Raw genomic sequence first — 14,015 nt, 5'->3', positions numbered from 1 at the left:
GTTGTCCACGTCAGGGGTGGAGACCGTGGCGCAGCTCGTCAGCCCGGCACTCGGCAGTGTCTGTCCGTGCTTAGACGTTCTCCCCGCTGACCAACCCCTTTCCCTCAAGGAGTGTGTGCACGAGAAGGCCAGGTACGCAGAGATGGGCGTGCTCCGCCGCTCATCATGGCGTTGCTTGTAGTAGAGGAAGCTGGAAACGTCCCAGGTGCCCATCAGCAGGGCAAGGGCTGAGCTGTGGTGCATCCACAAACAGAACAATGTGTCTGTTTAAAATGGTTGTAAATATGTGTGTTTGTGTGTATATGTGTGTGTCTGTGTGTATGCACTTGTGTCTGTGTGTGCATATGTATGTGTGTGCATTGTCTATATGTGTGTGTGTACATTGTATACGTGTGTGTATGTGTGCATTGTGTATATGTGTGTGCATTGTGTAAATGTGTGTATATGTGTGTATATGTGTGTGCTTTGTGTATATATGTGTGTATGTGTGCGTGCATTGTGTACATGTGTATGTGTGTGTGCACTGTGTATGTGTGTGTCTGAGTGCATGTGTGTGTGCGCATTGTCTATGTGTGTGTATACATTGTATATATATGTGTGTGTGCACTGTGTAAATGTGTGTATATATGTGTGTATATATGTGTGCTTTGTGTATATGTGTATGTGTGTGCATTGAGTATATGTGTGTATGTGTGTATGTGTGTATGTGTACATTGTGTATAAGTGTATATGTGTGTATATATGTGCATATATGTGCCTTTGTATATGCGTATGTATACATGTGTATGTGTATGTATGTGTACCCGTGTATGTGGGCATGTGTGTATGTGTGTATATATGTGTGAATATTTGTGACTGCGTGTATGCGTGTGTATACGTGTGCATATATATGTGTGTGTGTGGAGGGGGAACCCTGGTGGTGTAGTGGGTAAGCTACGGCTGTTAACCAAAAGGTCAGCAGTTCGAATCCACCAGGCACTCCTTGGAAACCCTATGGGGCAGTTCTATTCTGTCCTATAAGATTGCTATGAGCTGGAATCCACTTGATGGCAACAGGTTTGGTTTTTTCTGTGTGTTTGTATATGTGTGCACATTTCTATGTGTGTGTATGTGTCTGTGTCTCCCCGGGGGGTGCAAACAGTTAATATGCTCAGCCCACCTGCCCATCACCTCCCAGCTGCACCCCCAAGTGGTGGTTCAGTGGTAAATTCTTGCCTTTCACGCGGAGGCCCAGGTTCGATTCCCAGCCAGTGCACCTCATGTGCAGCCACTTCCTATCTCTGAGTGGAGGCTTACATGTTGCTCTGATGCTGAACAGGTTTCAGTGGAGCCTCCAGACTAAAACACACTAGGAAGAAAGGCCTGGCAATCTACATCAGAAAATCACCCAGTGAGAACCCTGTAGATCACAGCAGTGGAATCCCATTGTGCATGGGGTTGCCACGAGTTAGTTGCCATGGCAACTAACAATAACAACAACGTTTAGTTAAAGGAAACACTAAACACATGAAATTAAGTGTGTCTTTTCCTGCAGGGATTAAAGATTTCATGTGTGAGTTATGCGGAAAGACATTTAGTGAGAGAAACACGATGGAGACCCACAAGCTCATCCACACAGGTAAGCTTGGTACGGTCTGAAGGAGTGTCCTGGGCCCGCACGGCAAAGGGATGGGGACGACTGTGCTCTTACTGTAGAATGTCGACTTTTTCAGAATACTCAGTGCAGCCTTGGCTTATTGGCGGCCCCTCCCCCTTAAAGGTCAGCCCCCCTCAACTTGCAAATAGGCATTCTCGAATTTACAATACCCGGGCAGTGATACAACTGATTGCAAACCTTCTACGTGCGAGATAAAGGCCACCTCTTAGAGTTTGTTTTGGGGTCCCTGCTCCTCCTTTCTGGGCCTGACCGGGACAGAGGGGTAATAAGGTCAGAGACCAAGACCCCAGGGAGTGGTCTTCGGGGGGTCGAGGGAGGAGCCTCTTGTGACCTGCCTCTTCTCTTCCTCCCTCTGTGCATGCGGCGCGAGCAGTGGGCAAGCAGTGGACGTGCTCGGTGTGTGACAAGAAGTACGTCACTGAGTACATGCTGCAGAAGCACGTGCAGCTCACCCACGACAAGGTCGAGGCGCAGAGCTGCCAGCTGTGTGGGACCAAGGTGTCCACCAGGGCCTCCATGAGCAGGCACATGCGGCGTAAGCACCCCGAGGTGAGCCTGCTGGGTACTTGGCTCCTCCTCCCTGGCCCTCCTGGCGCGGTTCTGGAGCTCCCCAGGGAACCTTCTGGCAGCCGCTCAGGAGAGTGGTCCTCTCCCCCCTCTGCCACCACTGTCTGGGGCGTAGCTACTACTGCAGCTGGGTCACACACAAACCGGCTTCTTGCCACACCCCGAGCTCCCCAAGCAGGGCCTGCGTCTTCCCTTCCCCTCTGAATTCCCAGGCTTGCCACTAGGGGGCACTGCACGTGTGAACAGGTTAAAATGATTCCCTCACTGAATGTACAGCAAGATGGAAGTGCAACCATGCCTCACCCCTTTTTCTTCCCTTTGAAATAACTGATAAAATGTGCAGATAGGGACCCTCCACGTGGCGCGGGAGCAGTGGGTACAAGCGGTGTGTTGAGGCCTGAGAGGGAGAAATGGTGCAAGAAGCAAGGAGAGCCCAGCAGGGCCGAAACCAGTTCCAGAAGAAGTCCAAGGTCATTGAGTAACTCAGTGTACTTTCAGAAGAAGTAAGCTAAGAAACAGAACTAGAAGAAAATGCAGCTAAATAGCTACCAAAAAAAAAAAAAAAAAAACCCTATAGGACAGAGTAGAGCTGCCTCATAGGGTTTCCAAGGAGCCGCTGGTGGATTCAAACTGCTGACGTTTTGGTTAAAATCCATAGTTCTTAACCACTTTGTCACCAGGGCTCCAAATAGCTACCGGGTCACTGAAAGGGAAAGAATTCCTGAGCATAAAAGCAAGGAAAGAAGTCACTAACAAAAAATAATAGATTTGACTAGTAAGCATTTAGAAGTCAAAGGACAAACGGATGTGTGTAAGACATTAACATCTTTAACAGCTAATACTCTTTAGCGGATGGAATGGGAAGAACCCAGTGCATATATGGGTTCACGAAAGAGGAAATGGGAATAGCTAATAAGCACATGAAAAAGCCTTCAGCTTTTCATTAATCACAGAAATGCAAATGTTTATGGCAGAAATGTCACTCTCTGCCTGTTGAATTAGCGCAAGTTTTTAGATTTGAAATAGTGGTGCAGGCTGGCTGGCATAAGTCAGGCACTGTTGTGGTTAGGTGTTTTTCTGGGAAGAAAAGTGTTTTGTAAATTATTATTTGGACCCCTCGGTGTCTAGCAATAGGGACGTGATTAATGGTAGTTTAGCAATGTGCTTGTCTGTATAAACGTGCTTACCGAAAGCTCTAAATAAAACTGCGACAGGCTCGTTATATAAATGAAATCAGCAGTATATCTTGTGTCTTGACACCAGCATTGTGTATATCGTGAATCCATGAAATATACTATGAGAGGTGAAAAAAGAAAGACAACACCGTACAGTAGTTTTCTCCTCGTATTGAAGTCTTGGGTAATTTCTGTCTTTGTATTTTTCTCTGCTTTCTAAATTTCCTTTAATGAACACCAATTACTTTTGTGATTGCAAAAAAACACAAGCTGTTCTGAGTAGAAACCCAGCGGCTCCTGAATTTGGAGATCAGCATTGCACGTTTCGTTCTGAACGTCACTGTGTTTATTCTTCCCCACAGGCCTTTCTGCTCCCCCTTCCGGTGGTGCAGGGAGCTACCCAGACCCTCCAGTCCTCCCGCCCTGGGAGCCTGCCTGCGTGGTCTAACCTGCCCCCCACACCACAGCTGGGGCTTCTCTTTCCTGTTACTGAGCCCTTCCTACTCAGCTTCCATTTTCACTTTAGTGGCCAGTTAGTGTCTTCGTCTGCTAAGGTGGCAGTAACAAAATGGCACGAAGTGGCTGGCTGATGAGAACAGAAATGTACTCTTTCACAGTTCTGGAGGCCTAGAAGCCTGAAATCAGAGTCTCAGCAGGGCCGTGCTGTCTGTCTGTCTGCTCTAGGGGGACATCCTCCCGTTTCTCTACAGCTTCTGAAGTGTCCAGTGTAGCCTGGGACGTTTCCTGACGTCCCTCGACTTGTAGATGTGTGTAACTCTGTTTCCATATCTGCCGTTTTCTTTTATAAAATGCCGCTCAGGATGGATTAGGGTTAAGATTCACTCTACTCCTGTATGATGCCATTAACTGATAACATCTGCAAAGAAAAGCCCTATTTCCAAACAAGGTCACATGACAGTGCAGGGGTTAGGACTTCAGTGTATCTTTGTGTGGGGGGTGAGGCGGGTACAGAGTTCAATCCATAACAGCTAGCGTTTTCATCTCAGAAAAAAAGGCAGGAGAGCAGGAGTGTGAAGTGTCAGGACCTACTTGAGTCCCCACTGTTAGCTAAAACACACTGCCGTCGAATCTCAGGGCCCAGAGGAGGCCAGGAAAACTCACCCAGTGGCTCAAGAAGGTGCCACTCTGGAGCCTGGAGTCTGAGTGATTTCTCTACATTACTGTGGTTATATTGTTGTTATTGCCATCGAGCTGGCTCTGACTCATGGTGATCTCATATACAATAAACAAAACATTGCCCCGTCCAGCACCATCTTCACAGTCGCTGGTACTTCTAAGTCCGTTGTTGCAGCCACAGTGTATTTTGAGTGCCTTCCAAGCTCGGGGGCTTATCTTTCAGCACCCTGTTGAACAATGTTCTGTTGTGATCCATAGAGTTTTCACTGGCTAATTTTCAGAAGTAGATTGCCAGGCCTTTCTTCCTAGGCTGTCTTAGCCTGAAAGCTCTGCTCACACCTGTCCATCTTGGGTGACCCTGCTGGTATTTGAAATACTGGTGGCATAGCTTCCAGCATCACAGCAACACACAAGCCACCACAGTAGCACAAACTGACAGACGGGGGTAGATCATGGTCATATGTGGGTTTATTTGGTTAAATGTATTAACAGAGTGTGTAGGTCAGGTTTTGCTTATTGGATGTTTGATAGGCTTTGCTTGGCAGGGCTTTGCTATAAAAAGGTCTCCAGTCAATGCTTTTGTCCAGTAGAGTCCTCTTTCTAACTTGTCACTTTGCAAATTCAAATGTTGGTGCTCTGCCTCTTAAATGGGACACGTTCCCATTACCCATTCCTCTCAACTCAAGCACACCAGCGAAGGGTAAAGAAAGTGCCGCTGTGGCTATTTTCTTTTGTCACTTGGTTCTCAGTTTGTTTGTTTCTCCAGACTTTAGGCCTGTTCTGTCTGGGCCATGCCTTTTGACCATTTGATTCTGTACCGATTCAAACTCATGTCCAACAAGCACGTACTGGGGATGTGTGCCGGCCACTCAGGAGTACACCTGCCAGGCCGGCACCGCCTCTGCCCTCCTAGACTTCACGGCTGTGGGTGGGGAGGGAACAGAGGGAAAAGGAAACAGACAAGGGGGTAAAACAATGACAAACTAGAATGAATGATACAGAGCCGATCGACCTAGGGCAGCGGGGGCGAGTGAGGGGAGGAGAGGGACTTGGATGGCCTTGTGTTGGGATGCCTTCGTGGTTACATGTTGGAAGCAGGTGCTGCTGTTCGGAGAAGCGCAGGACCATGGGCGAGCCATGCCCGGCTTGGCCCCGTGAATGCTGAGCACAGACGCAAGGGGTTTCGTTCCTTCGAGGCATATAATCCAGCACGAACTGCTTTTAGAATTGATCCTGTTTTATAACTTCAAGCTGTGGTCTTTCTGCTTTCCATGAAAGTTACACCAAAAAAATTAAAACACACGAAACACTATCTAAGGCCTCATCTCCTAAGGAGAGCAAAGCAAATACTTCTGTCGTCTTTCTTCTGGGTCATCAGCTTCTGAACTGTGACTAGAGCACTGATGACGTGGTCATTGATGACGTCCGTGGTGGTGATGGTGGTGGTGACTGCGGTGATAGTGTGATGGTGGTGGTGACTGATGATGGTGGTGATGACTATGATGGTGGCAGTAGTAACTGTGATGATGGTCCTGGTGACTGATGATGGTGGTGATGCTGATGATGACTGTGATGATGGGGGTGGTGGCTGTGATGATGGTGGTGATCGTGGTGGTGACTGTGGTGATGGTGGTGGTGACTGTGATGATGATGGTGACCATGGTGATGGTGGTGTTGACTGTGATGATGGTGGTGGTGATCGTGGTGGTGACTGTGGTGATGGTGGTGGTGACTGATGATGGTGGTGGTGACTGTGATGATGATGGTGACCATGGTGATGGTGGTGTTGACTGTGATGATGGTGGTGGTGACTGATGGTGATGGTGGCTGTGGTGATGGTGGTGGTGACCATGATAATGGTGGTGGTGGCTTTGATGATGATGGTGGCAATGGTGATGGTGACTGTGATGATGGTGGTGATGGTGGTGGTGATGGTGGTGACTGTGATGATGGTGGTAGTGACTGTGATGATGGTGGTGATGGTGGTGGTAACTGTGATGATGGTGGTGGTGACTGATGATGGTGGTAGTGATGGTGATGATGGTGGTAGTAACTGATGGTGGTGACTGTGATGGTGGTGGTGACTGTGATGATGGTGGTGATGGTGGTGGTGACTGATGATGGTGGTGACTGTGATGATGGTGGTGGTGACTGTGATGATGGTGGTGATGGTGGTGGTGACTGATGATGGTGGTGACTGATGATGGTGGTGACTGTGATGATGGTGGTGGTGACTGTGATGATGGTGGTGATGGTGGTGGTGACTGATGATGGTGACTGTGATGATGGTGGTGGTGACTGTGATGATGGTGGTGATGGTGGTGGTGACTGATGATGGTGGTGACTGTGATGATGGTGGTGATGGTGGTGGTGACTGATGATGGTGGTGACTGTGATGATGGTGGTAGTGACTGTGATGATGGTGGTGATGGTGGTGGTGACTGTGATGATGGTGGTGATGGTGGTGGTGACTGATGATGGTGGTGACTGTGATGATGGTGGTGGTGACTGTGATGATGGTGGTGATGGTGGTGGTGACTGTGATGATGGTGGTGATGGTGGTGGTGACTGATGATGGTGGTGACTGTGATGATGATGGTGGTGGTGACTGATGATGGTGGTGACTGTGATGATGGTGGTGGTGACTGTGATGATGGTGGTGATGGTGGTGGTGACTGATGATGGTGGTGACTGTGATGATGGTGGTGGTGACTGTGATGATGGTGGTGATGGTGGTGGTGACTGATGATGGTGACTGTGATGATGGTGGTGGTGACTGTGATGATGGTGGTGACTGTGATGATGGTGGTGATGGTGGTGGTGACTGATGATGGTGGTGACTGTGATGATGGTGGTAGTGACTGTGATGATGGTGGTGATGGTGGTGGTGACTGTGATGATGGTGGTGATGGTGGTGGTGACTGATGATGGTGGTGACTGTGATGATGGTGGTGATGGTGGTGGTGACTGATGATGGTGGTGACTGTGATGATGGTGGTAGTGACTGTGATGATGGTGGTGATGGTGGTGGTGACTGTGATGATGGTGGTGATGGTGGTGGTGACTGATGATGGTGGTGACTGTGATGATGGTGGTAGTGACTGTGATGATGGTGGTGATGGTGGTGGTGACTGTGATGATGGTGGTGATGGTGGTGGTGGCTGATGATGGTGGTGACTGTGATGATGGTGGTAGTGACTGTGATGATGGTGGTGATGGTGGTGACTGTGATGATGGTGGTGATGGTGGTGGTGACTGATGATGGTGACTGTGATGGTGGTGGTGAGTGATGATGGTGGTGACTGTGATGATGGTGGTAGTGACTGATGATGGTGGTGACTGTGATGATGGTGGTGGTGACTGTGATGATGGTGGTGATGGTGGTGGTGACTGTGATGATGGTGGTGATGGTGACTGATGATGGTGGTGACTGTGATGATGGTGGTAGTGACTGTGATGATGGTGGTGATGGTGGTGGTGACTGTGATGATGGTGGTGATGGTGGTGGTGACTGATGATGGTGACTGATGATGGTGGTGGTGACTGATGATGTTGGTGACTGTGATGATGGTGGTAGTGACTGATGATGGTGGTGATGGTGGTGGTGACTGATGATGGTGGTGACTGTGATGATGGTGGTGGTGACTGTGATGACTGTGATGATGGTGGTGGTGACTGATGATGGTGGTGACTGTGATGATGGTGGTGGTGACTGTGATGACGGTGATGGTGGTGGTGACTGTGATGATGGTGATGGTGGTGGTGACTGATGATGGTGATGACTGTGATGATGGTGGTGGTGACTGATGATGGTGGTAGTGACGGTGATGATGGTGGTGGTAACTGATGGTGGTGACTGTGATGATGGTGGTGGTGACTGATGGTGGTAGTGACTGTGATGATGGTGGTGGTAACTGATGGTGGTGACTGTGATGATGGTGGTGGTGACTGTGATGATGGTGGTGATGGTGGTGGTGACTGATGATGGTGGTGACTGATGATGGTGGTGATGGTGGTGGTGACTGATGATGGTGGTGACTGTGATGATGGTGGTGGTGACTGTGATGATGGTGGTGATGGTGGTGGTGACTGATGATGGTGGTGACTGTGATGATGGTGGTGGTGACTGTGGTGACTGATGATGGTGGTGGTGACTGTGGTGACTGATGATGGTGGTGACTGTGATGATGGTGGTAGTGACTGTGATGATGGTGGTGATGGTGGTGGTGACTGATGATGGTGGTGACTGTGATGATGGTGGTGGTGACTGTGATGATGGTGGTGATAGTGGTGGTGACTGATGATGGTGGTGACTGTGATGATGGTGGTGATGGTGGTGGTGACTGATGATGGTGGTGACTGACGATGGTGGTAGTGACTGTGATGATGGTGGTGATGGTGGTGGTGACTGATGGTGGTGACTGTGATGATGGTGGTGACTGTGATGATGGTGGTGGCTTTGATGATTGTGGTGATGGTGGTGGTGACTGATGGTGGTGGTGACTAATGATGGTGGTGACTGATGATGGTGGTGACTGTGATGATGGTGGTGGTGACTGTGATGACGGTGGTGATGGTGGTGGTGACTGTGATGATGGTGGTGATGGTGGTGGTGACCGTGATAATGGTGGTGGTGGCTTTGATGATGGTGGTGGCAATGGTGATGGTGACTGTGATGATGGTGGTGGTGATGGTGGTGGTGACTGATGATGGTGGTAGTGACTGTGATGATGATGGTGGTGACTGTGATGATGGTGGTGGTGACTGTGGTGATGGTGGTGGTGACTGTGATGGTGGTGGTGGTGACTGTGATGATGGTGATGGTGTTGGTGATTGTGATGATGGTGACTGATGATGGTGGCGACAGTGACGTCAGTGGTGATGACAATGGTGGTGAGGTGGTAGCAGTGTTTATGACAGTGGTGGTGTCAGGAAATGTTATGGTGGTGATAATGATGGTGATGGTGGTGATGATGGTAGTGACAGTGATGGCAGCGATAGTGTTGAGGATGGTGGTGATGATGATGATAGTTACAGTAATGGTGGTGGTATTGAGGGCAGTAGTGATAACTAAGTAATCACAATAACAAGGACAACTGGCATAAGCAGATTGGCAAGCTGTCACTGACTCTTGATTAGAATACCCCTGACCTGGTGGCAGGGGCTCTGTGGGCACACAGCAAGGGCAGAGAGGGAGAATCCCTGAGTCACAGCTATGAGCCGAGGACGCCTCTCAGTGTGGCTTACTGAGGACACTGTGGTGGTAATGGGGGTGTCAGTTCATCAAAAAATTGATAAATGGAAGTACCTGTACATGTGTTAAGCTAAAAAGGAAAATGTTTAAGGTGCAGATGTATCACTTTGGTGATTCGTTGTTTTAACTGACCTCTCACCGTTAGTAGGAAGATAGGACACGTTCACTGAACTGCATCTCACTCTGTTCAGTTACTGGCTTGAAATAACAGAAGATCCTCTGAAGGTCCATTTACTGAAAGCACGCTGGTGTGGGACAAAGAAAGTGGGAACTAGAGTCTCCATTCTCCAGGGGAGTACATAAGAGATGATACAAAGACAGGTGCAGAAGGACGCCTGCCGTGTATAAGAGCATTGTAGAACTTTCAGATAAAGGGAGTAATGGGGTTGGGGAAAGGCAAGCCTGGACAGGATCCGGAAGCAAAGTTTCCAGGCATCCTGAGCACAGGAGGGGTTGAATGTCTGGGGGAGGTGCACCGGGAGGAGTAATGGGAGTCCTTGGATGGCCGCATATGTGCTGCAGGTGGCCCATCTGGCAGCATGTCTGGTTCCTGCCAGTGGTCAGCATGGGCGGCCTTCAGGCACGGCTGTCCCCAGACTCACTGCCCTCTGCTTGCTTGCAGGTCCTTGCCGTGAGGATCGACGATCTGGACCACCTCCCAGAGACCACCACCATCGACGCCTCCTCCATCGGCATTGTTCAGGTGAGCAGTGCAGATGGGCCCTGCAGGCCAGGGGCCAGGAAAGCTTCCAGACAGACAGACACACACCTGCCAAGCCAGATGTAAGGGCTACAGCGGGGAGCAGTGAGTGGGCAGCTGTGAGCAGCAGGCACCTTGGGTTTCACTGTCCATCCAGCCTCACTCCCTGCTTTCCTGGTTGATGTTCTTCCCCAGGAGCCCCTTAGAATATCTTCTCATTTCAGGAAAGTTTCTAGAACTTTGGTTTTCTGAATGCAGGCATACCTCACTTCGGAGAGTAGGTGGTTTCCAGAAAAGCTTAGCATCATCAAATTGTTGTAAACTTAATAAGTTTAAAATGTATTAGATGAACTTGTTAAAGGAATTCTTAGTACCTCAGAAAAACTTTTAATATAAAGCAACTATATCACCCTCTGGTGATGACTGATAAATGATGATATACACTATACCCGTTGCCATCAAGTCGATTCCAACTCATAGCAACCCTATAGGACGGAGGAGAACTGCCCCATAGGGTTTCTAAGGAGCGCCTGGTGAATTCAAGCTGCTGACCTTTTGGTTAGCAGCTGTAGTTCTTAACCACTACACCACCGGGATTTCCAAATGATAATATGTCATATATATGAAATGCTTAATATACAGGAATATATCATGCTCTGCTGATGATTTAAAATTCCATTTATGCACACGTTTCTCAAAGCAGTGCTTTGGAGCGCCGAGTTACTGTGGTTCAGTTGTGCCCAGTGGGCACGAGAGTGGTGCCAAGGCCTCCCCCATGGAGTCCAGAGCCCCAGGAGCCATCTGTCCCTCCGACGACTTACAGGAGGAGGGCCAAAGGGAGGATCCATGAGAACCAGGCTCTGGCAGGCTTTCTGATGGGACTGTGTCCTACCAGGTGGGACTGGACTGCATAGGGTAGCACAGGAAGGTGGCAGAGGACCAGGGTGAACAGCCATCCAGCCACACACCTGTACCCACCCCGTGGTCTCTGTGACACTGAATGAACACCTGGTCAGAAGACTCACCTCTGGACACTGGGCTTGGGCAGGGCGGCCATGCTGGGCAGCACGAGCCCTTGAGGCTCAGCAGGAAGTGCGGGCGGGGATGCCAGCCTCATGGGAGGGGCCACACTGTCACCAGGAGGAGTCCCCACATGGAACTCCTGTTAGAGCTCAGTCCTGTTTTGCTGTTCCCAGCGGAGTGGACCGTACAATTCTTGTGGTCACACGCATTTTGAGTCACTTTGTTTTTACAGTAAATTCGCTTCAGCCTGGGTTATGAGGACTCAGATTTGAAAATCTCCGGCTTACCCACCACCGGAGCAGTAGCGTTTTCTTTTACCTAAAAAAAAAAAAAACCATTGCTGTGGAGTTGACTCCAATTCATGGCACGCCATTGTGCAGGTAGAACTGTGCTGCATGGGATTTTCAAGGCTGTGCTCTTTCAGAAGCAGATCACCAGGCCTTTCTTCCAAGGCACCTCTGGGAAGACTCAAACCTCCAACCTTTCAGTTCGTAGTTGAGCGCTTGACTGTTTGCACCACCTAGGGACTCCTTCTTTTACCTAGTGACTTAAAAAGGTTAGCGTTTAAAGTTGTTTACGTTTCAGCACAGAGGTGGCTTATTTTTTTTTTTATAATTTATTTTTGTTATCGTTGAACATGTACAAAGCAGAACATGCACCAATTCAACCAGGTCTACGTGTACACTTCAGTGATGTTGATGACACGCTTTGAGTCTGCAACCATTCGCACCCTCTTTTTCTGAATTGTTCCTCCCCCGTTAATATCAACTCACTGCCCCCTAAGTTTCCAATCTAATCTTCCAAGTTGCTGTTGTCAGTTTGAACTCATACAGATAGATCTTAAAAGAGCACAGTGCTCAAGGTAGACATTCTTTACTAGTTAAGCTAATTTATTGTTTGGTTTTAAGAAGACTTCTTGGGATAATTTTGGTTTAAGGTTTAAAGATTATCTCAGGACAATAGATTCAGGGGTTCATCCAGCCTCAGTGACTCCAGAAATACTGGATTTCATGAGAATTTGCGATTCTATTCCTCATTCTCCCCCTTGTGATCAAGATTGCTCTATAGAAACTTTGATCGAAATGTTCAGTAATGGTAGCCACGCACCATCCAGTTCTTCTGGTCTCATGGAAACAATTGGCCACACATTCCATCTGCCCCTCGTCTTCCTGATACTCCTTCTTTCTCTATTGCTCCAGGCGAATACCAAAACAAAAAACCAAACCCAGTGCCGTCGAGTCGATTCCGACTCATAGCGACCCTGTAGATGCCCATTATTATACCTCAGATGGCCGCTTGCAAGCTTTTAAGACCCCAGGCACTCTGCAGTGAACTAGGAGGTACAATGGAAGCAGTGAACATGATATTAGGCCAGTGAACTGGGATGTCCCATGAAACTATGACCCTAAAACTCCAAGCCAAGGAACCAAATCCCATGAGGTGTTTAGTTGTACATAAGCAGCCTCAGCAGCTACCATTTTTTGTTGTTGTTGTAAATACAGCTGTCACATAACTTTTGACAATTCAACTTTTTACGGGTGTACAACTTATTGACAGCAATTACGTTAATTGGCTCTGCAACCCTACCCTTAATCAGTGTGATTTTTCCATCACCATAAATGAAACTCAGTGCTCTGTAAGCAATAACCCCTCTTCACCCCCTTCTTCCTGTTCCTAGTCATCACTAATAAACTTTGGTCTCTACATCTGCCTGTTCCTGTATTTTTATATAAGTGAAGCCGTACAATATTTATCCTTTTGCGGTTGACTTATTTCACTCAGCCTAACGTCTTCAAGTTCCATCCATAGTGTAGCATGCATGAAGACTTCATTTCTCTTGTGAACTACGTAATATTTTGATGTATGTATATACCATATTTTGTTTATTCATTCATCTGTTGATGGCATTTAGGTTGTTTCCACCTTTTGGCCATTGTGAATAGTGCTGCAGTGAACATTGGTGTACAAGTATCTGTTTGAGTCTCTGCTTTCAGTTCTTTTGGGTATATACCTAGCAGTGGAATCTCTGGATCATATGGTAGTTCTGGAACCCTGGTGGCAAAGTGGTTAAGAGCTTGGCTGCTAACCAGAAGGTCAGCAGTTCGAATCCACCAGGTGCTCCTTGGAAACCCTGTGGGGCAGTTCTACTCTGTCCTGTAGGGTCACTATGAGTCGGAATCGACTCAACAGCAATGGGTATGGTAGTTCTATTTTTAGTCTTTTGCGGAACCACCACACTGTTTTGTACAGCAGCTGTACCATTTTGCATTCCCGCTAGCAATGAACAAGCGTTCCAATTTCCCCACATCCTTGCCAACATTAAAGTGCCCTGGTTAAGCATCTGGCTGCTAAACAAAAGGCTGGCAGTTCAAACCCACCAGCCACTCCACAGGAGAAAAATGTAGCAGTCTTCTCCGGTAAAGATCACAGCTTGAAAACCCTATAGGACAATTCTCTGTCCTATAGGGTCACTGCGAGTCGAAATCGACTCGATGGCAATGG

The 14,015-nt window shown here is 48.3% G+C and overlaps 1 protein-coding gene across 5 annotated transcripts in view; it reads left to right on the top strand.

The window, feature by feature from the left end:
• The window catches only part of PRDM15 (PR/SET domain 15), a 124,226-nt gene that overhangs the window by 106,200 nt on the left and 4,011 nt on the right, over positions 1–14,015 (top strand). For all 5 annotated transcript variants that reach the window (XM_064279486.1, XM_064279488.1, XM_064279487.1 and 2 more), the window contains 3 exons: positions 1,535–1,618; positions 2,031–2,206; positions 10,413–10,493. In XM_064279486.1, coding sequence (XP_064135556.1) covers positions 1,535–1,618; positions 2,031–2,206; positions 10,413–10,493 — 341 coding nt within the window. The remainder of the gene's footprint in view (positions 1–1,534; positions 1,619–2,030; positions 2,207–10,412; positions 10,494–14,015) is intronic.

The sequence above is a fragment of the Loxodonta africana genome, chromosome 2 (genome assembly GCF_030014295.1).
Source record: "Loxodonta africana isolate mLoxAfr1 chromosome 2, mLoxAfr1.hap2, whole genome shotgun sequence".
Lineage (NCBI taxonomy): Eukaryota > Metazoa > Chordata > Mammalia > Proboscidea > Elephantidae > Loxodonta > Loxodonta africana.
The sequence above is the reverse complement of the archived record's forward strand: the minus strand, read 5'-3'. Positions and strand labels throughout refer to the sequence as shown.